This window comes from Sphaeramia orbicularis, chromosome 8 (assembly GCF_902148855.1).
Source record: "Sphaeramia orbicularis chromosome 8, fSphaOr1.1, whole genome shotgun sequence".
NCBI lineage: Eukaryota > Metazoa > Chordata > Actinopteri > Kurtiformes > Apogonidae > Sphaeramia > Sphaeramia orbicularis.
Window position 1 is genome coordinate 8,834,105 of NC_043964.1, and position 26,283 is coordinate 8,860,387.

The following is a 26,283-nucleotide window of genomic DNA, read 5'->3' on the forward strand; positions in this document are numbered from 1 at the left end:
ACCACAGACTGGAACTGGTTTATAAACAGATACGGGTTCAACTTCTGCTAAAAGAGCTGGACAACAAAGCTGGAGTTGACATAAAAACAAATGAAATCAAATAAAGCACAAAAAAGAATTAATAAGAACAATAAAAGTAATGATACATTAAAAAATAAAAGCCAACCTCTCACAGAGTTAAAAGCCAATTAGAAAAAAAAATATGTTTTAAGAGAGGATTTAAAAAGTCAGCCTGCCTGATGTGCAAAGGTAGTTCATTAAGTAGGATAAGAAATTATTGTCATTATACAGTGGTTCATTTTTAATACAGATGAAGTAAAATTTCTATAAAGATATTAATTTTGCCCAAGAAACATATTAAAACTTACAGAGAATAGTACAAAGACAGATAAAACTACTAGAAAAATTTATTAAACATATACAAACAGCTAGTTCAATATAAAAGACTGAAGTTAAAAGGATGAAACTTCAGCTATGGATTTGTAAAAAGTGATTTAAGTCAAGTAAGTTATTCATGATAGTTGTAACTCCTCCTCCTCCTCCTCCTCCTCCTCCTCCTCCTCCTCCTCCTCAGTCTCTTTATAAACTTCAGTCTCTGTTCTCCTCACATCTCTGTTGTTGTCTCATCTGGACAGTAAAGGACGTTTACTCCACACACTGACAACATGCTGGTGACCCTCTGCACTCTCATCACTGCTCTAACATGTAAGATATTCTCCTGCTTCTGTCATTCACACATATTATCAAATATCAACCTTTCATTCATGTATTTTTCTATTATTTGACAGATGCTGATGCAGTGAAAGTGCTGACTCAGACGCCTGCTGTCCACACAGTTTCTCCAGGACAAGAAGTTGTTCTGAAATGTAACGTTCAGACAGATAATACCTATGTCAGCTGGTATAAACAGGTTCCTGGTGAAGCTCCTCAATTGGTTCTATACTTTTATTATAGTCACAGTTCACCCAGCTATGGAACAGGATTCTCCTCTGATCGATTTAACTCTAAAACTACGTCAAACATTGATTACCAGTTTATCATTAAACGTGCAGAGGCAGGAGACTCTGCTCAGTATTTCTGTGGGACATGGGATGGTTCTGCTAATGCAGCTGTATCACAGTGAATCACACCATGAAAAAAACCTCAGTGACAGAATCAATACAGTTTGGATCATTTATTAAAAAAGTAAGCAACTAACCTTCCATTAATTAAGAAAAGATTCTTCAAACATTGAAAATGAAAGTAAAAATTAACAATTTAATGAACTTTCCTGGACTTTCTGAATGATGAACATATGCAGACCAGTGTCACTACAATCACACTGAATTCAATGGTCATTAAACATAAGAGTTAAATTCAAACAAACTGTGAAATATTCACAGTCAGTCCTCATGTGGATCAGTGTTATGGATCATAAACACACAGGAAACACAGAAATGAGATGTTTTGAGTGAAAGTTTGTCTTTAAAGGATGTTTCAGTTTCAGGAGGTTTTTGTACGAGCGTGTACACAAACTGAATCACTGTGGTATTCGGACCAGGCACCAAGCTGACTGTGACAAGTAAGTACCTTTAAAATCACAACTAAATCACAGAGATTCATTTATTTTTTTGTGTCTTACGTATTAGAAGAAAAACTATCTGCATTTTCAATGTATTTAATGCTATGTTAATGATAAGTTTTTACATTTGTGTCTATGTTGAGTTTTCAGTACAAGAAACATTTTCATCAAGTAATTTCATAACATGTACTTTTATAATTTCCCATTCAATAATTAAGAGTTTTTCCTCTTCATTATTCCTTTAGGATTTAAGACATTTTCAAAGTTATGTTTTTCATTTTTTAAAATTTATACTAAATTAATACCTTAAAAATGTCTGCAAAATTTTATTTTGAGGTTAATTGACATTATTCTACAAAGACATATTCCAAATCATTATTACAAGTTTTAAATTCACCACATTATGAGGGGATTGAACACATGTTTGTAGCATTTGTTGCCCTAACCTATAAAGAATACTTGTACTGATAGAAAGAAATTATAATATTTATATTAATCCTTTTTACTGGGGATATGAAAATAGACACAAAAGTGTGAATTTATAGAGTAAAATGTTTGCAAAGGTCTTTCTGTCTCATACTGAAATGAAATGAAATTCACAGATTATTTGAATTTATTTAAATGTTCTGAAAAAAGTAATGTATTTAAATCCGGTTTGCACAAGTAAAATAGATATATGAGGCATGTAAATGTACAAATACAGGAAATAATCATGAGTAAACTTATCTGTTCAATAAACACCAGTGAGTTGAAATAAGTAAACACAACCATCATCCTGTTGATGTTTGTCTCCTGGTTCCTTTATGTTTTCCGTACATGTCATTGTTGTTCATGTATGATGTATGTTGGTGTGGTGGGTGTATTTTCAGGCTCCAGCGTCCCTCCTCCTGTCCTGACAGTCTTCCCTCCGTCCGCTGCTGAGCTCCAGTCCAACAAAGCCACTCTGGTCTGTCTGTCCAGTCAGTCTGTGGCTTTTGCACATGTGACCTGGTTGTCTGCTGGGAGTCCGCTGAGCACTGGGATCTCTACCAGCACCGCTGTTCAGCAACCAGACCAGACTTTCCAAATCAGCAGCTACCTGTCCATCCAGACGTCAGACTGGAACACAGATCAGGTTTACACATGTAAAGTGTCTGTGGGCTCCCACACTTCAGAGAAACACATCAACAAGTCAGCGTGTCCCACTGAGCAACAGTAGAGGACCAGAAGCACCATCTGAAACCTGCTTGTGCACTGTTTGAGCTGTGTGGTCTGAACAAGGTTTAGATGATACACAACATGTGTCTGCATGCTTACAATCAATGTTGGAACAGTTAGATGGAGATACTGTATCAGCTTTGATATCGCTACATTTTCAATCCAATAAAATCTTTGTGATCAAATATAGTTTGAGTTTGTTTATTTATAAAGTGAGTAAATGAAATGAATCTCATTTCCTGAAATTTAAATAATCTAATAAAATATGAATTTATAGATAGTCAAAGGATCTCACATTTCAGAATCACAACAATAAAAACATTAAAGAAAAGTGATTGATGTGACTTGAATCCAAGTCAGTTCAAATGAACTGTATGAAATGAAACTGTATTTTCATCCTTCATCAGTGAAGCGTCTCCTCTCTGCTCCGCCCTCTCTTCTTTCCCAGGATGCACCTGCACGCCTGACTTTATATTTAACTCTATGTAAATGAACTGCATTTAAATATAATATGTCTGATCTTTGGACAGAGAATAAACTGTCATTAGGTGATTATCTCTTATATTATATGTATGAAATAAAATAACATTTTCAGAACCACAACTTCAAGAGAATCTGATCTGTGTTGATTATAAAACACTGTTAAATCATATTATTTTTGTCCAGTTTGGTCCGGTATAAAGTTTCCAAACCAAGATATCATTGACATCACAAATGCACAATGTTTTGACAGAACAAGTAGCATTACCTTTTCATTCATAAAGAGTTGACCTTTGACCCCTTCATTTACATGAAGTTATTAGTAATGAGGGGAGACCTGGAGACCTAAACAGCATAAAAATATTAAGAATTTAGGAAACATGTCATTTATGTCCTGACTGTCTGTATATAACAGTGTTATTTTCATGGGAAAAAATAAATACAAAACAAGCTGAATCAAAGCAGTTTTATTGAATGCATCATTTAATACAAAGAATGTAAATCTCTCCATCTGTTCCAACATTGATTGTAAGCATGCAGACACATGTTGTGTATCATCTAAACCTTGTTCAGACCACACAGCTCAAACAGTGCACAAGCAGGTTTCAGATGGTGCTTCTGGTCCTCTACTGTTGCTCAGTGGGACACGCTGACTTGTTGATGTGTTTCTCTGAAGTGTGGGAGCCCACAGACACTTTACATGTGTAAACCTGATCTGTGTTCCAGTCTGACGTCTGGATGGACAGGTAGCTGCTGATTTGGAAAGTCTGGTCTGGTTGCTGAACAGCGGTGCTGGTAGAGATCCCAGTGCTCAGCGGACTCCCAGCAGACAACCAGGTCACATGTGCAAAAGGCCCAGACTGACTGGACAGACAGACCAGAGTGGCTTTGTTGGACTGGAGCTCAGCAGCGGACGGAGGGAAGACTGTCAGGACAGGAGGAGGGACGCTGGAGCCTGAAAATACACCCACCACACCAACATACATCATACATGAACAACAATGACATGTATGAAAAACATAAAGGAACCAGGAGACAAACATCAACAGGATGATGGTTGTGTTTACTTATTTGAACTCACTGGTGTTTATTGAACAAATAAGTTTACTCATGATTATTTACTTTGTTTGTACATTTATTTGCCTCATTTATTTTACTAGTACAAACCAGATGTAATTATACGACTTTTTTCTTAACGTTTAAAGAAATATAATCAGTGAATTTCATTTAATTTCAGTATTAGACAAAAAGATCTTCGTAAACATTTTACTCTATGAATTCACACTATTCTATTTTCATATCCCCAGTAAAAAGGATTAATATAAACATTACAATTTCTTTATATCAGTACCAGTATTCTGTACAGGTTATAGTGACTAAAACTAAAAACATGTGTTCAATCACCTCATACATGTCATGAATTTAAAACATATAATGATTTGGAATAAGTTTTAGTAGAATAATGTAAATTAACATCACAATAAAATTTGGCAGATATTTTTACGGAATTAAAAAAACTTGGTAGAAATTGTGAAAATTAATAAACATAACTTTTAAAAGGTCATTAATCCAAAAGTAATAATGAAGAGGAAAAACTTATGAATACGAAATTATAAAAGTACATGTTATGAAATGAATTGTGGAAAATGTTTCTTGTATTGAAAACTCAACATAGACTCAAAAGTACAAACTTATCATTAACATGGTATTAAATATATTCGAAATGTATATTTTTTCGCCTAATACATTACAGACAAAAAAAGATAAAATCTCTGTGATTTAGTTGTGATTTTAAAGGTACTTACTTGTCACAGTCAGCTTGGTGCCTGGTCCGAATACCACAGTGATTCAGTTTGTGTACACGCTCGTACAAAAACCTCCTGAAACTGAAACCTCCTTTAAAGACAAACTTTCACTCAAAACATCTCATTTCTGTGTTTCCTGTGTGTTTATGATCCATAACACTGATCCACATGAGGACTGACTGTGAATATTTGACAGTTTGTTTGAATTTAACTCTTATGTTTAATGACCATTGAATTCAGTGTGATTGTAGTGACACTGGTCTGCATATGTTCATCATTCAGAAAGTCCAGGAGAGTTCATTAAATTGTTAATTACTTTCATTTTCAATGTTTGAAGTAACTTTTCTTAATCTGTGGAAGGTTAGCTTTTTCCTTTTTTCATAATTGCTCCGAACTGTATTGACTCTGTCACTGAGGTTTTTGTCATGGTGTGATTCACTGTGATACAGCTACACGAGGAGAATTATTCCATCCCCCACAGAAATACTGAGCAGAGTCTCCTGCCTCTGCATTTTTAATGATGAGCTGGTAATCGATGTTTGATGTAGTTTTAGAGTTAAATCGATCAGATGAGAATCCTGTTCCATAGCTGGGTGAACTGTGACTATGATAAAATCTCAGAACAAACTGAGGAGCTTCACCAGGAACCTGTTTATACCAGCTGACATAGTCATAATCTGTCTGAACGTTACATTTCAGAACAACCTCTTGTCCTGGAGAAACTGTGTGGACAGCAGGTGTCTGAGTCAGCACTTTCACTGCATCAGCATCTGTCAAATAATAGAAAAATACATGAATGAATGGTTGAAATTTGATAATGTGTGAATGACAGAAGCAGGAGAATATCTTACATGTTAGAGCAGTGATGAGAGTGCAGAGGGTCACCAGCATGTTGTCAGTGTGTGGAGTAAACGTCCTTTACTGTCCAGATGAGACGACAACAGAGATGTGAGGAGAACAGAGACTGAAGTTTATAAAGAGACTGAGGAGGAGGAGGAGGAGTTACAACAACCCATTACAATTTATTTGACTTACATCATCTTTTACAAATACATGACTTAAGTATCATTCTTTCATTTCAGTCATTTATATTTAAATAGTTCTTTGTTTATATTCTTTTTATGTCACTTGAGGCCTCATTAATATTTTTAAGCCTGTCATTTTATTATTAAATGAACATCACAATTCTTCCAATAATTCCTTTTTTGATATTGAAAATAGTTTCCATATACATATCTATTTTCTTATGTTTTTGCGTTTTACTTTTATTTTTTAATGATTAAGATTCAAGTGGGAATCTTGGAAAAAGCATGAACTTGGTGAGGAGTTGCCTGTTGTATACCTTAGAACATAGATGAGTCTGAAAAAAGCAGATGCATTTCATGGAATTGTTTTTTTTTGCTTAATTCAAGCAAAAACAAAAACATCTGCCAATGGAACAAGTGAAAATGATCTTGTAAGATTGCTTGCAGTAAGATTTGAAGATGTATTGTCTAAAAATAAGTTCTTACATCTCACTGAAAAGTTACTCTTTCAGTGATTGTCAGTTTAAGTGTGATGAGATATTTGGACTAGCAATGAGAAAAACACACTTGTAAGATTTAGATTTTTGCAGTGTACATAGTCAACACCAGTTGTAGTGACATCTTTTGGACTTTGTATTTTATATTTCACATGCATTGACTGGGTTTAAAACCTTTGAGGGAGAAAAAAAAAAAAAAGGCCTGAGAAAGATTAAACCCAACATGGATGAAAAGCTTCATTGTAAAATAAAAGCTTTATTGACAGACAATTAGTAAAATATAAACAAGTGTAAAAATGCATTACATAATAAAATAATTACAAGCGGAAACGGTCAGAGAAGTTGGGTGACAGTGGAACAGTGAGAGGAACTTCACTCTTCTTTAATTTCAGAGTCTTATAATGTCTGACTGGTTGGGCCTTGTGGACCTGCAGAAGACAAAAACAAATCAAAATAAATAAAAGCTTTGACAGTGACAGTTCTCTGCAGTCAGGTGACGTTTCACAGTCACCTGTTCCTGTCGTAGTCTGGCGATCTCCTCTTTCTCCCGTTGTTCTTCTTCACGCCGTTGTTCCTCCTCCATTAGTGCCCTCAGCGCCTCCTTCTCGCTGGCCAATCGCTCGAACTCCTGCCGCTCCTGGGCCCTCCGCTCTGTGGACAGCTCGAACGCCTCTACGGCTGTGGAAGAATGAAGACCTTCCAGAAAGTGCCACGACAGATGTAGAGAAAGCAAGAGGTGAAGAACTAGTCACACATCCTGATGAACGCTTCAGCTTTTCAAGATGAAGGCTGGAGCGTGGTTCAGGGGGAAAACTGAACATACAGGCAGAGAACAGGTCTACAGGGTTCATACACATTTTTTTCAAGGTCAAATTCAAGCATTTTTATGGGTCGTTTTCAAATTTTTCCCAGCACAGCACCTTACTGCTGGGGTAAAATGCATATCTACAGGAATACATATACTCAGGATTATTTTTTCACTTTTCAACACAACGATGTACATTGTATTACGCTATAAACTAGGGCTGCACGATATTGGAAAAAACTGACATTGTAATTTTAAGTCAGTTTTTTTTTTTTGCTTCATTCAAGCAAAAAAAATCTGCCAATGGAACAAGTGAAAAATATCTTAGTAAGATTTCTTGAAATATGATTTTCTAGACCTGGTGTCTAAAAATAAGTTCTTATATCTCACTGAAAAGTTGCTCTTTAAGTGATCGTCTTATTTTAAATGTGATGAGATATTTGGACTAGAAATGAGAAAAATACACTTGGTAAGATTTTGATTTTTGCAGTGTGATAACAGAAAGGAGACTTTAAATGTATGAGTTTTGGATGGGTAGGTGAAATGTTCAGAGTGCTCAGTGGTGGAGCTCAGTCTTACCCACTGTGCTGCGTCCTTCTCTTTTGGGCTGGAACGGTTCTTTGTGAATCACAGTGTTGGGTCTGGCTTTAAACAGCGCCACTTCCTCCTGATGTTTCCTCTCCTCTTGTATCTGCAAGGGAATTGAGGTGAAATGTTCCAACATGAAATACAAAGCCTGTTGGTGTTTGTAATAACAGAAGTTGTGGTTGGTGATCAGTTCATACTATCTGTTCCAAGCGACGGTTCTTCATCGCTCCTCGCTCATCCACGAGAAGCTTGAAGGGCTCTGGTTTTGTGGGCTCCAGCTTCTTCTTCTCTGGTAGGACCACTACGCTGAAGTCTGGCAGCGGCTGGGCCCTGAATTTTGGCGCCTGTTGAGTTCAGTAATCCATTTACCAGTACACGAGGTAATGAGGAAATATTTTTAGATTTGAGTGGAGATTAAATATTTAATACAAATTAGCTGCACCACATTTTGCAGTAACATTTCATCCTTTACTCAGTGATGAAAAGGCAGTGGTTAGCGGAGGAGTTACTCTCTTCAGACATGAAGGAATTGTCCTTAAGGTCCTAAATCAACCGTTTTAATATTATTCACCGTTTACATTAAAATTTCTCCCTCCACAGCTCAGATATGACACGTATCTGCAGGTTATAGTTGTCGTGCTCAATATTTTTTTTTTTAAGGCAACATTATCCATAGTCACTCAAGGGGTCTGAGTGGATGCAACACCTCTACCCCCCAGCAGCATGAACTGTCAGATTAGTTGCATTTACAGGTACATCTCAAAAAATTTGAATATCATGAAAAAATACGTTTTTTTGTTACTCATTTAAAGTGAAATCCATGTATTATATAGACTCATTAGACACTGAATTTTGGGCTTTCATCATCTGTAAGCCACAATAATCTAAATTTCAAAAAATAAAGGCTTGAAATATTTCACTCTGTCAAATAAATCTATATAATATATGGGTTTCACTTTGTAAAATGAGTAACAAAGAACATTGAACTTTTTCATGATATTCAAATTTTTTGAGATGTACCTTTATATTTAGTCTTAGACTAAGAGGAGTGCCACAGAAAGGAGTGCATTTTCAAATTTCTTGGGATTTTGCCCCCCTGATTTTGGATCCAACAGCTTTAAGGACGCTCCAAAAGTAATTCAGGACTGGTTTCAGAAAACAAAATGGTAATAGGCTTCCTTAAATCTTAATATTAGCATTTTCTAATATTCATTTTTGTATTCTAGAGAAATCTGCAACTCAAACTTGTACAGTTTTATAGGTTTGACAGGTCACTTTTCTGTAGAGATCTGAGGCTGAACTACTAATTTAAGAGAAAAGAGTTCACATGAAAGGTGCTTTGATCACCTGGGCGAAGGGTTGAACACATGCCATGTGTGAAACAGCTGCATGTTTAATGTGGGGCCGATTAAATTGGAGTATTTGAGCTGTACAATCACAAGTAACTAGCGAGTCAGGATGTATACACCAATTCAAATGAAGAAATATTAAGATAATGGCATTCGTGCATATCTATCTTACTGACAGTCTAGAGGTGTTAGAAAATATTGGTTCTGCAATATATCGCGGTATTTCATTTCATGATACTGCATCGATATATGAAAGTACTGTATTGGTAGTTTTTTTAGGTATTTATTCAAACACAGATATTGCGAAAGTTCATTTTTCTTTTTGTTAATATTTTATTTATTATTATTTAACACCGCTTTAATAAATAATGGCTATTTGAAGCATCCTAAAAGCATGTTTTATTGTGTGAGAGGCAGATGTTAGTTCCTTTGTTGGGATTGCACAAAAATAATGTTATGATGTTAGTTATGAACTAATACAATATGAACATTTGAGCAGGATCTTAAACTGTAATGTCTGTAAAATAGAATTTAAGTTTTAACAGGAAAATTTTGTAATATAGCATCAGATCCTGTTGTGATCAAATAAAAATGTGTTTAGTATTTGTGCAGATTTCAGGTGTAATTCAGTTCTTCAAGGAAATAATCATTTTAAAAAAGAAAGAAAGAAAAAAATTGCCTTTTTAACAGTATCATGATATATCGTATCGCCAGAGTCTTGCCAATACACACCCCTATGACAATCAATTATTGTTGTACATGTAATTGGCGTCGTACCTGGAAAATGTCATTCAAAACCACAATTTCATCCCATTTCACAATTTAGTCATACAGTATGGTATCAAATAAATACTTTGAGTATCTACAATTAAGTCTACCATCAGAGCTAAATGTAATCTCTCTGACTTAGATAATGGCATACGTGCAGATCTATCCTACCGACAGTCAACAATTGTGCAGATTCATTTTAAATCAGTGGCTTCACCTCATTTCTCTCCTCCTCTAGCCTCTTCTCTCTTAGTGTTCTCTTTTCTCGTTCCCTCTCCTCAAAGGAGAAGGGACAAACTCCCACATGGTGTCTCGGTGAAAGCAGGGGCTGAAAGGGCAGGCCAAAGTGAGGGACCGGTGGGGCCTTAACTGGTGATGGTTGCTTTTCCTAGGGTGGAGACGCAAAAATAAAAAGGTACGATTGTAACACTTCTTGGTATAGTTACGCACTGGAAGGGTGGCAATTTTAAACACAAGTATCCTGACTACTTCAGCTTTGGGCTCGGTACCAGTTCTTTTATTTAGAACAAAATCTGGGGACTCTGGTACAGTTGGATGCACTACTTTCTTCTCTGGCAAACCCTGCAAACAGAAGATATCAGTGTACATTCACATTTACAAAGACACACATTCTCTGCTGGTAACACAACTCACTACGACTCCCTCCAGGATCTTCTTGGGCAGTGGCTGTGCGTGGAAAGTGTGCAGTTTCTCTTCGGTATCCTGAGATTTCTTGGTGGTCTGCTTCTCTTTGAGCCTTTTTACCACCTGCAGCTCGAAGCCTTCAGGTACAGTTGGTTCCTTCACTGCTGGCTTTTTCAGAGTCTCTGTGCCTTCCAGAATCTTCCTGTTGAGCTCCAGAGCCTTGAACTTAAACCTGTAATTTATACAGGACATCAGGGTCAACCCGCTTCCACGGTCATCCTTGAACATGAGTGGATGATGAAAACCAGTGACTAGAGCAGACGTTTATATTCAATACTAGTAACAAAACAAGAACTTAAAGGGTGACAGTCGGCCAGTTGTGTTGTACCCAGAATACTTGAACTCTTACTGGTTAAGTTTTTCTGCCTCTTCAGCCTCCAGGTCAGTGCTGCTCTTGGCAGTGGAGAGACGGCTCCGTTTTTGGGTCAGCAAGTGAGGCATCTGAGGCTGGGTGAGCTTTGGATTCTCCCTCTTCACTGGGGACGGCCCTGACAAACACATTTGAGGAGTGACCCCATATCCCACTCCTTTTTTATAACTCACTTTTTGTTTTTTCCTTTCACCCATTAAAACATCATCAATACAAATATGAAAAGTCAATGTTAAAAACCCCCCACAAAAACACACTCACAAAAAACTAAAAATTACAAAAACAATAGAGTACTGTCAATTTTGATATACAAGATATGTTACATTATAATTCTTTCCAGGTGAAATGCCCCCCATATCCCACTCCTGATTGTAGACATTTCCTTCAAAGATATCATTTAGTGACCATCTCACCATCACCCTCCCAACTCACCTCTCTCTTGATGCTGGCGACTGCGCAAATGGTAGCGCTCGGGTGTTTTTCTGTAGAAGAGCTCAACCTGCTGTGCCACTGGTACATAAGTGCCCGGCTCCTCCAGCTTTCTTTTACTGCCCGTTGATAAGTTGAAAGGCTTGGGCACTGTGGCACCTTTTGCAGCTTTGGCCTAAGAAAAATTCAAAGCTTAACAAATGCAAGAGATTTCTACTGCATATGGTTCACCTGCACATTGTGAACTTTTGACTCAAATTTACAATTCAAGTTTTTATTTGATTTTGTATTTTGGAGAATTTACATGTTTTACATTCACATATAACATTTTTCAGTGCTGTTTTTCTATATTTCTTTTCAGAAAAGAGCAAAACAAGCTATCTCTACAATCGTTTTCCTGTTTATATCTCCAGTGTTTTCACCTCTTGATTTCTTCTCCCTTCTCTAGGATTTTAACCCAATTATCAATATGCAGCAAGATATTACCCTCCTTTTCCCACTTTTCTTTGATATACACTGTGTCTCCCCCCCCCCAAAATGTTTTGCAACTCATTATACAGTTTTGAGATTAGTTCATTAGTTGGACTTGATTGGTATGATTTTAGGAAAATTTGGATGATTCAGGATATAGGACTGTCTGAATCTTCATTCTTTGTTTTGTCTAAATAATGACAGATTTGTAAAAACCTAGAGAAATCTTTATTATCAAGATTGTAAATCTGTTTTATATCTTCGAAGCTTCTCAGACAACCTTTAAGGTATAAGTCACTGTATTATACTAAACTTTTCGATCCACATTTCTATTTTTCTTTTATCCACTTTCTTTGGGATAAAATCTTTATCATATGCTATCCATCTAATCCTCAAGCAGGATTCCTTGTTGTCTTTAACCAATTTTGACCATTTCCTGAATGATTCCATCAGTCTTACACTCAATTTCTTTCCATTTAGCTACTTTTGACTCAAATTTAATACTTCCTTTCAGCTCACCATTACATTAGTGAAACATCTTTACAGTAGTCCAGCTGATCTCATTTAACCACCCTCATACAGAAACTCAAACACTGGTATTTCTGCTTTCTCCCACCAGCTCTACCATATCTTTGCCTGCATTTACTCACTGGGGAGGAGGGCTTGCGAAGCAGATTAATGAAGTCCACTTCCTTGTGGTCATTACTTGCTGCAGAGGATGCTTTTACACGAGTGTCTGTGTTGAAACGGAATTCTTTAGGCACAGTAGTGGACATGGCCGTCTTCTTTGGTGGAGGGTCTAAAAAGAAAATAGGAGCAACCTCTTTGTCTTTCATAACAGAGGCAAAAGATGCTACATATATGGAAGCATTTAAATTTCCTGATAGAAAAATTATGTCAACATAAAGAAATTCTCCAACTACCTGACAGCATTTTGCAAATCAAGCAGTGAGAAGAACCAATGATCCAGATGTTGGCCAATAATTAGTTTTCAGGCAGGTAGTCCAGTTAAATACATAATTAAAAGCTGTAATCTCTTTAGAATGTGTGAATTATGGATTTCACTGGTTCCTATCTTTTTATGTGGAGTTTATATTCATTTTATATGTGAAACTGTTTTCCAAATTATTTGTTGCAGCTATTTTCACCAGAATTCTCAATAAGGACAGATGATGTGTCCGGAACAATAAAAAGATAAATGACAATAAAAATGAACCTATTGTTCAGCTACATGACTGTGCTCCTCTACTGTGGGGTTTGGAAAGTTTTGTCTCTGCAATAAGTGTCAGGAAGTCCCTGAGTCTAGGTCATGAGTCGGAAACCTTTACTATCTAAAGAGCCATTTTAGAACAGGAATGGAAAAACAAAATTGTCTTGAGCCAAAACATATCTGTATATGTTTTACCTCAAAGTGGTGACTGTTTAAGAAGCTCTTTAGGATTAGCTTGCATGAAATACGTTGAGAATAAATCAAAGTTTTGGTGCATTTTCAGAACTACACTAAAGAAAATGCTATTGTTGTGTAGCAAAAATTTGCTGGTATGCGAATACTTTCTTTGCAATGGAAAATACCATCAGTGTCATAAAATAAAAAGTACTCTACCATTACTACTTCCATTTTTCAATTAATTTGGAGTATAGTTTACATTTTTACAGCTGCATAATGTCAGATTGACTTCATGGTTCTGACAATAATAGCAAACTGTGTTAAAAAAAAAAAAGCCTTAGTTTTCTTCTTTTCCAAGTTTTTTTTTTTTGACAAAGCCACATGGAGCCAAAAGAAAAGAGGGCCCAAGAGCCCAATGTGGCCCTGGAGCCACAGGTTGCCTACCCCTGGTCTAGGTTTTGTCTGAGAGGAGAGAGCTTCAGAGTGAAGGTGTGTATTTCCAGACTTGGTGTTCATCCCTGTGATTTCAGTTCCTGCAGCTTTAAAGATTATTGAATTAATTTCTACGTCTTAAAATAGAAGGTAGCTAGTGGCCTAACTCCACAGACTGTCAAAAAGGAGAAGTACATAGTAGAGCGGATTATTAACAGTAGTGCTGGATTACTGTCATCTTAGGTCATGAGTTTCAAATCTAAACTCTGAAAATACATTCAAATGATGACTGAGTGGACACATCTTTACCCTGGTTCCTCTCACCCATGTCTCAAGAGTCTGATTCTACACTGTCATCCATTTTAAACCTAGTATCTAGTGTGTTCAGTTTCTTTATAAACTCAGATGAACCACACTTACTTCCAGCCAGTGCTGCTTTGTAACTGGCTTCATTCTTCTTGCGATGTAAAGCAACTTCTCTCTGGAGGTTTCGGATCCTCTCAAGCTCCTGTTCTTCAGAGGTACTCTGCCTGTTAGAAGATGACAAACAGCCAAGTTTTAATTCATGTCACAACACTGGTTTCTAATCAACAGCAGAAGACTCACCCTGTGTTAGTGGAACATGCCACCGCTCTGTTTCTAGAGGGGTTCCTGGTAGTCTGACCTGGCTGTCCATTCCTGGAGGCAACAGTAGACTTCTTGGCTCGTTGTGTGACTGGAGTCCTAGAGAAGACTGCTAGAGTTAGCAAAACACCACAGTACAACAATACATTCGATAGCACGGTGCCAACCAAGACCAGGAATACAGAACTACCTTATAATAGTTACTCATTTGAGAAGCAAACCCTGGTAAATCACATACTTTTTGTACTTTTTGACAGGCGGAGCAGCTGGAACACTGGATGCACTCTTACGTTTTGAAACCCTAAATATAAAAAAATAAAGAACAAACTTTTTCTAATTTCACCTACAAAAACATGGGTTTCTCTTTAAGTAACAGAGACCTAAGTGACAAATATGAACTAATACACAAGAGCTTTGATGCAATGTACAGTTTAAAAGACTTCCACTTTGTACATGTTTGTTTATTGTATTTTACTCTGATGTCACACTGGACTAGGACTGTACCTGCGTGGTTGGGCAGGGGGCTGACCAGTGGTCTGCTTTGGTCGGGCACCAGCAACATCAACAGAAGCACCAGTGCCCCATGATGTGACTATGTTTGGAAGTGGAGACGTGGAAGGACCTGCAAGAGCAGTTACACTCACACTTTTACCTTGAAGAGAAGTGAAGCATTAACAAATAGACAGTCGATAAACTGAATGTCTGTCAAATTAGATCTTTTGACTTTCCATGCTCTTATTTTTAAGTGCTCAGATAATACTTCCTACTTGAATCACTGGTCACATCATTGCGACCCAACTTTCCTCATGCAGAAACTGTCCCTAACATGACAGCAAACGATTTATGCTGCATCTTTATTAAGCTCTGCAAGTTGCTGCATGGATTCTGCTCAGCACTTCTATCACTCTGGAAAATGACACTATCGTTGCACACATGATGCAAATGTCATCCAGAAATCCAGTTGGTGCAAAAAGTCAAAGCTTTCACTGTACAGACTTCAAAAATTAATGTGGTTCTAACAAAAAAACAAACAAAAAAAAGTATATAAATATAAAAAAAAATTGGTCTGGCAGTCTGAACAAGGCCTTATTTATGGGCAAAATACCACAAATTATAACTGATGAGACCTTATAATTTCTTGAAGCAGCAGTTAAACAGCCTTCATGAGAAGCTTTGGTGTATCGTGGCAGTGCCATATCCACTTAAACTAACCAGATTCCACATCTCTCTTCACATGAGGGGGTACAGCAGCTCTTGGCAACTTGTCCTTATCATTTCTCACAAACAGTGGGTCAGGTCTTAAAGGTGTGAAGAGCTGACAATCTCTGGCAGCCTGCTCTTCTGCTTATAGAAAAAAAAAAAAAAAAGAAAAAAAAAAAGACGTAGATTTAAATTACAAAATAATACAATCTCGTGTCAGCAAAAAGAAAGGTACACTATATCTTGCCTCTTGGGCAAGAATTGTTTTGCATGCAGTAAATGGACTGTAATCTGGTTGAAGACTAGCAAATTAAATTTTATAATAGCCCTGAGAGTTGTCACCATGTACAGAAAAACAATGCACATACAGTCACGGAAAAAGTTATTAAACCACCCTTGTTTTCTTCAGCTTCTTGTTCATTTTAATGCTTGGTACGACTAAAGGTACATTTGTTTGGCTAAATATAATGACAACAACAAAAATAGCTCATTAGAGTTTAATTTAAGAGCTGATATCTATCCATTTCCAATGGTTTTCTTGATAACCAAAATCACTTCAGTTCTTACATCAATATCTATGGCCTTGTACTGCAAAAAACAGTGCTTTTAGGCATTCCATGTTTTCTTTTCTGTCCGTTTTAGTCACATGATACACACAGGAGTTGGTACTTGATTGCGTAACCATTGCTTTTGATGACTTTTGATGGTCTAATAATTTTTTCCATGACTGTATACAGCATTTTCATTTGAGGCGTTTCATTGCATTATCTTGTAAACATTTATCTACTGTATGAAAAGAAATAAAGTGTAATGTAGTAATTCTGGGTTTGGATTATTATTAAAACTTGATATAATGGCATTCTGAAGGACAAACCAAGATATAGAGGATAAAGAGGCTCTCTCCAATACAAAACACCACAGCCCATGATTTCAGAGGAGTAGGCTACATTCACGATTTTACCAGTAACCTTAACATGAAAATAATCTCACCACAGCAACATCTAAAACCCTGATATTTCATGATGGGCTGCTGAAAACATTTAACATAAATGATAATATTAACCAAATGTAAGTGCAAGAAAAAGAGTGAGTAACTAACATCAGTCTGTTATATTTAATTTGTACACGTACCAAACCATTTGTCTTGACTCTTGTCATCTTCTAGTTCTTTGAGGTCCACAACATGGGAGGGGGCGTCGAACTCGTAGAGGTTTGCATCACCCATGTCGTTTTCTGCCATAATTTCAGGAACTCCCTAAACAAGTAACTGCTGAAACTCACCTTAATGGACACGTCCACCAGGTAAACCTATTTTTCTTGCACAATGGGCTCTATGCACAGCCCCACTACTTCCTGAACTTAAGGCAGCTCCTTTATTTCCTGTCTTTCATTAACTGACACACTGATTCATCCAGGTGTGTCTGACCACAGTAGTCACAACAAGACGTAGCAGACACACCTGGATTAATCAGTGTGTCCAATAATGAAAGACAGGAAATAAAGGAGCTGCCTTAAGTTCAGGAAGTAGTGGGGCTGTGCATAGAGCCCATTATTTGAAATGTAAAATACCTGGTAGAGTATTGCTAACCTTCAAAGACCCAAGCAACTGCAAACGTCTACAAATATCTACATGTACTCCCTCTCCCCTCTGGTCACCGTTTAAGGCTTCCTCAATTGAAAACCAGACGGGCTATGGACTCCTTTATTCCTGCAGCTATTAGGAATCTGAATTCACGTAGCTGATATCTAGATTTTTTTTTTTTTCCTTCTTCATATGTCAATTTTTAAAATCTTTTTATGTGATTATTTATTTTTTAAGGCTCATGGCCATTATGGCAATTAACTTGTGTACTGCCCTATTGGACCTTTTTTTTTTTTTTTTTTTTTTTTTTAACTTGTGTTGGGAAGGGGAGTGGCTCCATTGTGTGTTGTCCTGTATTGTGTAATTTTATAGGGGTGCTGTTTCTGTGTATGTGTTTATGACCCCTGCTGCACACCGAATTTCCTTTCCTAAGGATAAATAAAGTTGAAAGTTGAAGTACCATCAATAATGCTTAAATAATTCAGATGAAATGCAGTTTCTCAGCAGTATTATGTGCCTCATTTGGAAGCTCTGAGGTCAACATGGAAAAACCACCATGTTCCACAATAATCCATCACAAACATGGATGTAGTTGACAGTGGTGTAAATGCTTGGTTTTATGTTCAGTTAAGGATTTATTTTGCAGTCACTTTTGGTTCTTTGATAATGACCTTTGAATTTACTGAAGATTTTTGTGAATATTACCATCAGAAAAAGCTCGTTTTTCACTTGAAATACAGAGGATAATGTTACAATAAATTGTCATTAAAAAAAAACAAATGGAAGTCTAGATTATTTAAGTATGTTTGGGATAAACACTAATGTAGTGACATAATGCTAAAATATAACAACATCCAATGCAGCCCCATCATAACAGTTAGCAACTTAACTTAGCAACTTAATACCCACAGCAGTATTATATAATAGTTGTTCGCTTACCACAACCGTCTATTTCCAGTCACCGTTGAAATCGCCAACGCCTTTTCTCTTTTTAACCAGCGTTCAATTACTTGCTGAATTTTGAACTAGCCAATAGCTGAGGCCGGATTCATCTGCTCACCAGCTATTGGTTCAAATAAACCGGAAACAAAGAAACTTCCGGTGACGTAAACATGTAATCAAAGAGTAGTAGTAGGTAAAATGATCAAACTCCGAAATATTCTTTCAGTAGCTTTCAGTTCAAAATGGCCGAACAATAACTAATATCGACACTTTCACCGTTGATGAAAACTTAATGCTTACCAGCGTGGCAATTAATTTAATTTAATCTTCTCTTGGAAAAACAGCCTTGATAAGGATTAATATAGACGTATCTGTTGGTGAGATATAGGCCTACAACTGTCTTTCTTTACAAGGAATGTAAAGGATAATAATGTCAATGTATAGATTTGCGATTACAATGAAACGCAGTTAAAGAAATAACAATAGTAATACAACTGGAACAATATTAATTAAAATAGTAAGATTGAAATAATTAGTTTGGTAATTTAAGTAAATATGTAATTGATGACGCAGACGGACATGAGTAAGCCATACCCTAGCAGCTTTGTCTGTGGTTAACTCATGCTCAGAGAGAGTGAAAAAACACAGAAAGCAGAAGTTGAAGTGAGGAGGTTTTTGTCATGGTGTAAATCACTGTGATACGTTCTCAGAACCAGAGCTATCCCATGTGTGACAGTAATAAACTGCAGAGTCCCCCTCCTGCACATTGCTGATGATCAATCGATAATCTGATTGAGACTGACTATTCGATGTGAACTTTGGTGATGAAAACCCAGAGCCATAGGCTGTGGTGCGATAATATGTGAGTATAAACTGAGGAACTCCTCCTGGACTCTGTTTATACCAGCGACCACCACTGTCAGTAACACTGCCTAAGTTACAGTCCATGGTGACTGTCTCTCCTTTCTCCACCGTCACAGCAGGAGGTTTCTGTGTCACCACCGTCACACCACTCACACCTGGAAACAACAACATGACATGAAGTGAAGATAAACACACACTGATGGATCCAATATGAGGTCAAAGCTGCAGTAAATCAGACTCCTTACATGTTAGAGCAGTGATGAGAGTGCAGAGGGTCGCCAACATCTTGTCAGGATGTGGAATAAATGTCCTTTACTGTTCAGATGAGACAAAAGGATGGAGAGTGAAACTTATAAAGAGAGAAGCAGAGAAGGAGGAGTTTCACATTCAAATAATTACCACCCATAAGTAATGTAAATTATGCAGATTCACTTCATATGGTGAATGTCCTTTCATGATTCTAATGGGATAGAAGTCAGATCCCTAAGTATGAAAATGCCTGTAATTCATAAACAGTTAATACAATGATTTTATTAAACCCCTCAAATTAAAGCTGAAAGTCCACACTTTAATCACAGTGTTATTGCTTCATTTCAGATTGACTCTAGTAGGCATACAGAGGTGAAATTACAAAATTTGTGTCACAGGCCAAATATATTTGTATGAATCTGACTATATAATGTCATAATTAGTCTAATCCAATAGTATAGCTATAAACTATAGATTCCTTGAATGAGCTACTGCAAGATCTAAGGTTCACAAACAGTGGATTTCAAGTTAATCTTCTGTTGGAAAAACAAGCTTGATAAAGATTGATATAGACTTATTTGTTGGTGAGATATAGGCCTACAACTGTCTTTCTTTGCAAGGAAATGTAATGGATAATAATGCCAAAGTATAGATTTGCAATTACAAAAAAAAGCAATTGTGGAAATAACAATTGTAGTAAAACTGGAACAAAAATAATAATTAAAATAGCAAGAATAATAAAATTAGTTCAGTAGTATAAGTAAAGATATAATTGATGACACAGACATACATGAGTAAGCCATACCCTAGCAGCTTTGTCTGTGATTAACTCACGCTCAGAGAGAGTGAAAAAACCAAAAAGCAGAAGTTGAAGTGGGGAGGTTTTTGTCATGGTGTAAATCACTATGATACATGCTCAGAAAAAAAGCCATCCCATGTTTTACAGTAGTAAACTGCAGAGTCTCCCTCCTGCATATTGTTGATGATCAAGCGATAATCAGATTGAGATTGATGATTAGATGTGAATTTTGCTGATGAAAACCCAGAGCCATAGGTTGGGGAGTCCCAGCTATGATGATAATGGAGTATAAACTGAGGAACTCCTCCTGGACTCTGTTTATACCAGCGACAACTGTTGTCAGTAACACTGCCTAAGTTACAGTCCATGGTAACTGTCTCTCCTTTCTCCACCGTCACAGCAGGAGGTTTCTGTGTCACCACCGTCACACCACTCACACCTGGAAACAACAACATGACATGAAGTGAAGATAAACACACACTGATGGATCCAATATGAGGTCAAAGCTGCAGTAAATCAGACTCCTTACATGTTAGAGCAGTGATGAGAGTGCAGAGGGTCGCCAACATCTTGTCAGGATGTGGAATAAATGTCCTTTACTGTTCAGATGAGACAAAAGGATGGAGAGTGAAACTTATAAAGAGAGAATCAGAGAAGGAGGAGTTTCACATTTCAACAATTACCACCCATAAATAATGTAAATTATGCAGATTCACTTCATGTGTTTTATTGCATAGGTCAAAAAGTCATAAATACTTCTCAAGTTATTTATTACATTTTTACAATTTTTTTTATTTAGGGGGAATTACTCATGTTTGATATGGTCCGAGGGATTGAATAAATAGAATGTCTGTGTAGGTTCTGATTTGCCCAGGTAATCATTCCGCTTGGTACTTCTTCTCGGTTCAACTGGACTGGTTCAGCTCTTTTGAAAATTTTTCGTCTCTCATCCAAGAGAACTGAAGAAGTCTCTTGGATGAGAGATGAAACATTTTCAAAAGACCTGAACCAGTCCAGTTGAACCGAGAAGAACTACCAAGAAGACAAAATCGATATATGCTTTAATTATTGAAGAAAATGGTTGAACTGTTAATGTCTGATTGTATAACTGTACTACCATGATAATATTGTTGAGCATAATTCAATTACTGTAATATGTATTAGTTGTGGGTTGAATGCTAAACTAGGAAAATGTATTGTTTGATTCATGTATTAAGTTATTTCTAAAGGTGTAAAAGCACTTGAGGGGTAGGATTAAATAAGTTTATACTTCTTCCCACTCCATTTTGATCATGCACATTCAGACACGTACTTGAAGATAGATTCTGTTCATTTAAATGTTATTTTGTTTTTTTCTTATTTGGCTTGTTTTGTCTTACCTTGTTTCTTTGCATGTTTGAAATAAATGAATAAAAATAAATAAGTAAATATATAGAATATAAATCACCTTTTAGCTGTTGTGTGAATGTCCAGTATTTTCTTCAGGTCACATCATAGACTTGATTAAAACTAATGGAGACTCTGGGTAAATATAATGACTTGTTAGGTGAAGATGAAGCATCACTGAAATGAATCGTCAGCTGAAGATAAAGTGAACTATTTTATGATACAAAACTCTTTTATTTAATGGAATCTCACTAATGAATCAGGTGAATGTCGTTTCATGATTCTAATGAGATAAAAGTCAGATCCATTAGTATAAAAATGGTTGTAATTCATAAACTGTTTAATGTAATGTTTTTATTAAACCTCTCAAATTAAAGCTGAAAGTCCACACTTTAATCACAGTGTTATTGCTTCATTTCAGATTGACTCTAGTGGCATACAGAGGTGAAATTAAAAAATTTGTGCCACAGTCCAAATATATATGTATGAACCTGACTATACAATGTCATAATTAGTCTCATCCAATAGTATAGCTATAAACTATAGATTCCTTGAATGAGCTACTGCAAGATATAAGGTTCACAAACAGTGGGTTTCAATTCAATCTTTTGTTTGAAAACAAGCTTGATAAAGATTGATATAGACTTATTTTTTGTTGAGATATAGGCCTACAACTGTCTTTTTTGAATGTAATGGATAATAATGCCAAAGTATAGATTTGCAATTACGATAAAAAGCAATTATAGAAATATCAATAGTAATACAACTGGAACAATAATAATTAAAATAGCAAGAATAATATAATTATTTCAGTCAGATATGTAAATATATAATTGATGACACAGACAGACATGAGTAAGCCATACCCTAGCAACTTTGTCTGTGATTAGCTCATGCTCAGAGAGAGTGAAAGAACCAAAAAGCAGAAGTTGAAGTGAGGAGGTTTTTGTCATGGTGTAAATCACTGTGATACAGAAGCAGAGCTATCCCATGTTTTACAGTAGTAAACTGCAGAGTCCCCCTCCTGCACATTGTTGATGATCAGTCGATAATCTGATCGAGATTGATGATTAGATGTGAATTTTGGTGATGAAAACCCAGAGCCATAGCTTGGGGAGCCCCAGCTGTGATAATACTTGAGTATAAGCTGAGGAACTCCTCCTGGACTCTGTTTATACCAGTAACAACTACTGCCAGTAACACTGCCTAAGTTACAGTCCATGGTGACTGTCTCTCCTTTCTCCACCGTCACAGCAGGAGGTTTCTGTGTCACCACCGTCACACCACTCACACCTGGAAACAACAACATGACATGAAGTGAAGATAAACACACACTGATGGATCCAATATGAGGTCAAAGCTGCAGTAAATCAGACTCCTTACATGTTAGAGCAGTGATGAGAGTGCAGAGGGTCGCCAACATCTTGTCAGGATGTGGAATAAATGTCCTTTACTGTTCAGATGAGACAAAAGGATGGAGAGTGAAACTTATAAAGAGAGAAGCAGAGAAGGAGGAGTTTCACATTTCAACAATTACCACCCATAAATAATGTAAATTATGCAGATTCACTTCATGTGTTTTATGGCATAGGTCAAAAAGTCTTAAAGACTTCTCAAGTTATTTATTACATTTACACAGTTTATTTTATTTAGAGGGAATTACTCATGTTTGATATGGTTGAAGGGACTGAATAAATAGAATGTCAGTGTAGGTTCTCATTCGCCCAGGTCATCATTCTGCTTGGTAGTTCTTCTCGGTTCAACTGGACTGGTTCAGCTCTTTTGAAAATGTTTCATCTTTCATCCAAGAGAAATGAAGAAGTCTCTTGGATGAGAGATGAAACGTTTTCAAAAGACCTGAACCAGTCCAGCTGAACCAAGAAGTACCAAGGAGAAAAAATAGAAATATGCTGTAATTATTGAAGAAAATTGTTGAACTGTTGATGTCTGTTTGTATGACTGTACGACCATGATAATATTGTTGTGCATAATTCAGTTACTGTAATATGTATTAGTTTTGGGTTGAATGCATAATTAGGAAAAATGTGTTGTTTGATTCATGTATTAAGTTATTGCTCAAGGGGTCAAAGCACTTGAGGGTTAGGATTAAATAAGTTTATACTTCTTCCTACTCCTTTTCGACCATGCATATTCAGACATGTACTTGAAGATAGATTCTGTTCATTTAAAAAAAATTTTGTCTTAATTTGCATTGTTTTGTTTAATTTTTTTCTTTGCATGTTCGAAATAAATAAATAAAATAAAAATAAATAAAAATACAGAATATAAATCAACTTTAAGAGGTTCTGTGTTTTCAGTATTTTCTTCAGGTCACATCGTAGACTTGATTAAAAATAATGGAGGCTCTGGGTAAATATAATGACTTGTTTGGTGAAGATGAAGCATCACTGAAATGAATCGTCAGCTGAAGACAAATGAACTATTTTATGATACAAAACTGATTGTTTGATTAAATGGAATGTCACTAATGAATCAGGTGAATGTCATTTCATGATTCTAATGAGAAAAAAGTCAGATCCATAAGTATAAAAATGGTTGTAATTCATAAACTGTTTAATGTAATGTTTTTATTAAACCCCTCAAATTAAAGCTGAAAGTCCACACTTTAATCACAGTGTTATTGCTTCATTTCAGATTGACTCTAGTGGAATACAGAGGTGAAATTATAAAATTTGTGTCACAGTCCAGATATATATGTATGAACCTGACTATATAATGTCATAATTACTCTCATCCAATAGTATAGCTAAAAACTATAGATTCCTTGAATGAGCTACTGCAAGATCTAAGGTTCACAAACAGTGGATTTCAATTTAATCTTCTGTTGGAAAAACAAGCTTCATAAAGATTAACATAGACTTATTTGTTGGTGAGATATAGGCCTACAACTGTCTTTCTTTGCAAGGAATGTAATGGATAATAATGCCAAAGTATAGATTTGCAATTACATTATAAAGCAATTATAGAAATAACAATAGTAATACAACTGGAACAATAGTAATGAAAATAGCAAGATTAATGAAATTAGTTTGTTAATATAAGTAGATATGTAACTGATGACAAAGACAGACATGAGTAAGCCATACCCGAGCAGCTTTGTTTGTTTTTAACTCATGCTCAGAGAGAGTGAAAAAAGCAAAAAGCAGAAGTAAAAGAGAGGAGGTTTTTGTCATGGTGTAAATCACTGTGATACGTACTCTTTAACAGAGCTATCCCATGTTTGACAGTAGTAAACTGCAGAGTCTCCCTCCTGCACATTGTTGATGATCAATCGATAATCTGTTTGAGATTGATGATTAGATGTGAATTTTGGTGATGAAAACCCAGAACCATAGGTTGGGGAGTTCCAGCTGCGATGAAATCTGAGTATAAACTGAGGAACTCCTCCTGGACTCTGTTTATACCAGCGAGCACTACCATTAGTAACACTGCCTAAGTTACAGTCCATGGTGACTGTCTCTCCTTTCACCACCGTCACAACAGGAGGTTTCTGTGTCACCACCGTCACACCACTCACACCTGGAAACAACAACATGACATGAAGTGAAGATAAACACACACTGATGGATCCAATATGAGGTCAAAGCTGCAGTAAATCAGACTCCTTACATGTTAGAGCAGTGATGAGAGTGCAGAGGGTCGCCAACATCTTGTCAGGATGTGGAATAAATGTCCTTTACTGTTCACATGAGACAAAAGGATGGAGAGTGAAACTTATAAAGAGAGAAGCAGAGAAGGAGGAGTTTCACATTTCAACAATTACCACCCATAAATTATGTAAATTATGGAGATTCACTTCATGTGTTTTATTGCATAGGTCAAAAAGTCTAAAACACTTCGAAAGTTATTTATTACATTTTTACATTTTGATTTATTTAGGGGGAATGACTCATGTTTGATATGGTCCGAGGGATTGAATAAATAGAATGTCTGTGTAGGTTCTGATTTACCCAGGTCATCATTCTGCTTGGTAGTTCTTCTCGGTTCAACTGGACTGGTTCAGCTCTTTTGAAAATGTTTCGTCTCTCATCCAAGAGAACTGAAGAAGTCTCTTGGATGAGAGATGAAACATTTTCAAAAGAGCTGAACCAGTCCAGTTGAACCGAGAAGAACTACCAAGAAAATAAATATAAATATGCTGTAATTATTGAAGAAAATTTTTGAACTGTTGATGTCTGATTGTATGACTGTACTACCATGATAATATTGTTGAGCATAATTCAGTTATTGTAATATGTATTAGTTGTGGGTTGAATGCTAAATTAGGAAAAATGTATTGTTTGATTCATGTATTAAGTTAATGATAAAGGTCTAAAAGCACTTGAGGGGTAGGATTGAAAAAGTTTATGCTTCTTCCTACTCCTTTTCAACCATGCACATTCAGACACGTACTTGAAGATAGATTCTGTTCATTTAAATGTTATTTTGTTTTATGTCTTAATTTTACTTTGTTTTGTTTTATTTTGTTTCTTTGCATGTTCGAAACAAATAAATGAAAATAAGTAAATGTTTACAGAATATAAATCACCTTTTATAGCTGTTGTGTGAGTGTCCAGCATTTTCTTCAGGTCACATCATAGACTTGATTAAAAATAATGGAGACTCTGGGTAAATATAATGACTTGTTAGATGAAGATGAAGCATCACTGAAATGAATTGTCAGCTGATAACAAATTAACTATTTTATGATACAAAACTGATCGTTTGATAAAATGGAATGTCACTAATGAATCAGGTGAATGTCATT

The 26,283-nt window shown here is 36.2% G+C and overlaps 3 protein-coding genes and 1 gene segment (V, D, J or C); 1 reads left to right on the top strand and 3 right to left on the bottom strand.

Annotated features, from left to right (window-relative positions):
- The first annotated feature begins 596 nt into the window (after positions 1 to 596).
- Positions 597 to 2,921, top strand: LOC115424017 (immunoglobulin lambda-1 light chain-like). The gene is made up of 4 exons (XM_030141088.1): positions 597 to 705; positions 789 to 1,111; positions 1,528 to 1,561; positions 2,431 to 2,921. Exons 1-4 carry the CDS (start codon positions 666 to 668, stop codon positions 2,757 to 2,759), a joined length of 726 nt encoding a protein of 241 aa, XP_029996948.1. The 5' UTR covers positions 597 to 665; the 3' UTR covers positions 2,760 to 2,921.
- A 768-nt stretch (positions 2,922 to 3,689) lies between these two features.
- The window catches only part of LOC115424015 (immunoglobulin lambda-1 light chain-like), a 29,292-nt gene continuing 6,698 nt past the window's right edge, over positions 3,690 to 26,283 (bottom strand). For 3 of the 6 annotated variants that reach the window (XM_030141082.1, XM_030141079.1, XM_030141083.1), the window contains exons 3-4: positions 5,044 to 5,077; positions 3,690 to 4,193 (exon numbers count right to left, since the gene is read on the bottom strand). In XM_030141082.1, coding sequence (XP_029996942.1) covers positions 3,865 to 4,193; positions 5,044 to 5,077 — 363 coding nt within the window. In that variant the 3' untranslated portion in view covers positions 3,690 to 3,864. Of the gene's footprint in view, positions 4,194 to 5,043; positions 5,078 to 5,490; positions 5,814 to 5,894; positions 6,013 to 18,919; positions 19,237 to 19,326; positions 19,442 to 26,283 lie in introns of those variants that run through there. The other 3 variants (XM_030141085.1, XM_030141084.1, XM_030141086.1) reach the window with 3 other exon arrangements.
- LOC115424013 (targeting protein for Xklp2-like) lies at positions 6,833 to 17,046 on the bottom strand. Of its 2 annotated transcripts, none has more exons than XM_030141077.1 (15): positions 16,825 to 17,046; positions 15,706 to 15,834; positions 14,998 to 15,115; positions 14,732 to 14,794; positions 14,476 to 14,592; positions 14,290 to 14,399; positions 12,701 to 12,849; positions 11,583 to 11,754; positions 11,130 to 11,268; positions 10,730 to 10,952; positions 10,293 to 10,463; positions 8,156 to 8,302; positions 7,950 to 8,061; positions 7,077 to 7,243; positions 6,833 to 6,993 (listed from the first exon to the last, which is right to left on the bottom strand). In XM_030141077.1, exons 1-15 carry the CDS (start codon positions 16,931 to 16,933, stop codon positions 6,883 to 6,885), a joined length of 2,037 nt encoding a protein of 678 aa, XP_029996937.1. In that variant the 5' UTR covers positions 16,934 to 17,046; the 3' UTR covers positions 6,833 to 6,882. The 2 variants fall into 2 exon arrangements, with proteins under 2 accessions (XP_029996937.1, XP_029996936.1); XM_030141076.1 differs by having other exon boundaries at positions 7,077 to 7,261.
- On the bottom strand, positions 22,668 to 25,212 carry LOC115424019 (immunoglobulin kappa variable 3-15-like). The segment is given in 4 exon segments: positions 22,668 to 22,808; positions 22,899 to 22,968; positions 24,734 to 25,055; positions 25,146 to 25,212. Coding segments are annotated over 3 exon segments (429 nt in total).

Excerpts from the sequence above, each read along its gene's own strand:
- LOC115424013 (XM_030141076.1), bottom strand. The coding sequence starts at position 16,933 with ATGGCAGAAAACGACATGGGTGATGCAAACCTCTACGAGTTCGACGCC. Across the intron at positions 10,464-10,729 it reads AGATCCTGGAGGGAGTCGTA|GAAAAGCAACCATCACCAGT; the intron begins GTGAGTTGTGTT and ends TCTCCACCCTAG. Across the intron at positions 8,062-8,155 it reads ACCGTCGCTTGGAACAGATA|ATACAAGAGGAGAGGAAACA; the intron begins GTATGAACTGAT and ends ATTCCCTTGCAG.
- LOC115424017 (XM_030141088.1), top strand. The coding sequence starts at position 666 with ATGCTGGTGACCCTCTGCACTCTCATCACTGCTCTAACAT. Across the intron at positions 1,112-1,527 it reads ATGGTTCTGCTAATGCAGCT|GTATTCGGACCAGGCACCAA; the intron begins GTATCACAGTGA and ends TGAATCACTGTG. Across the intron at positions 1,562-2,430 it reads CACCAAGCTGACTGTGACAA|GCTCCAGCGTCCCTCCTCCT; the intron begins GTAAGTACCTTT and ends GTGTATTTTCAG.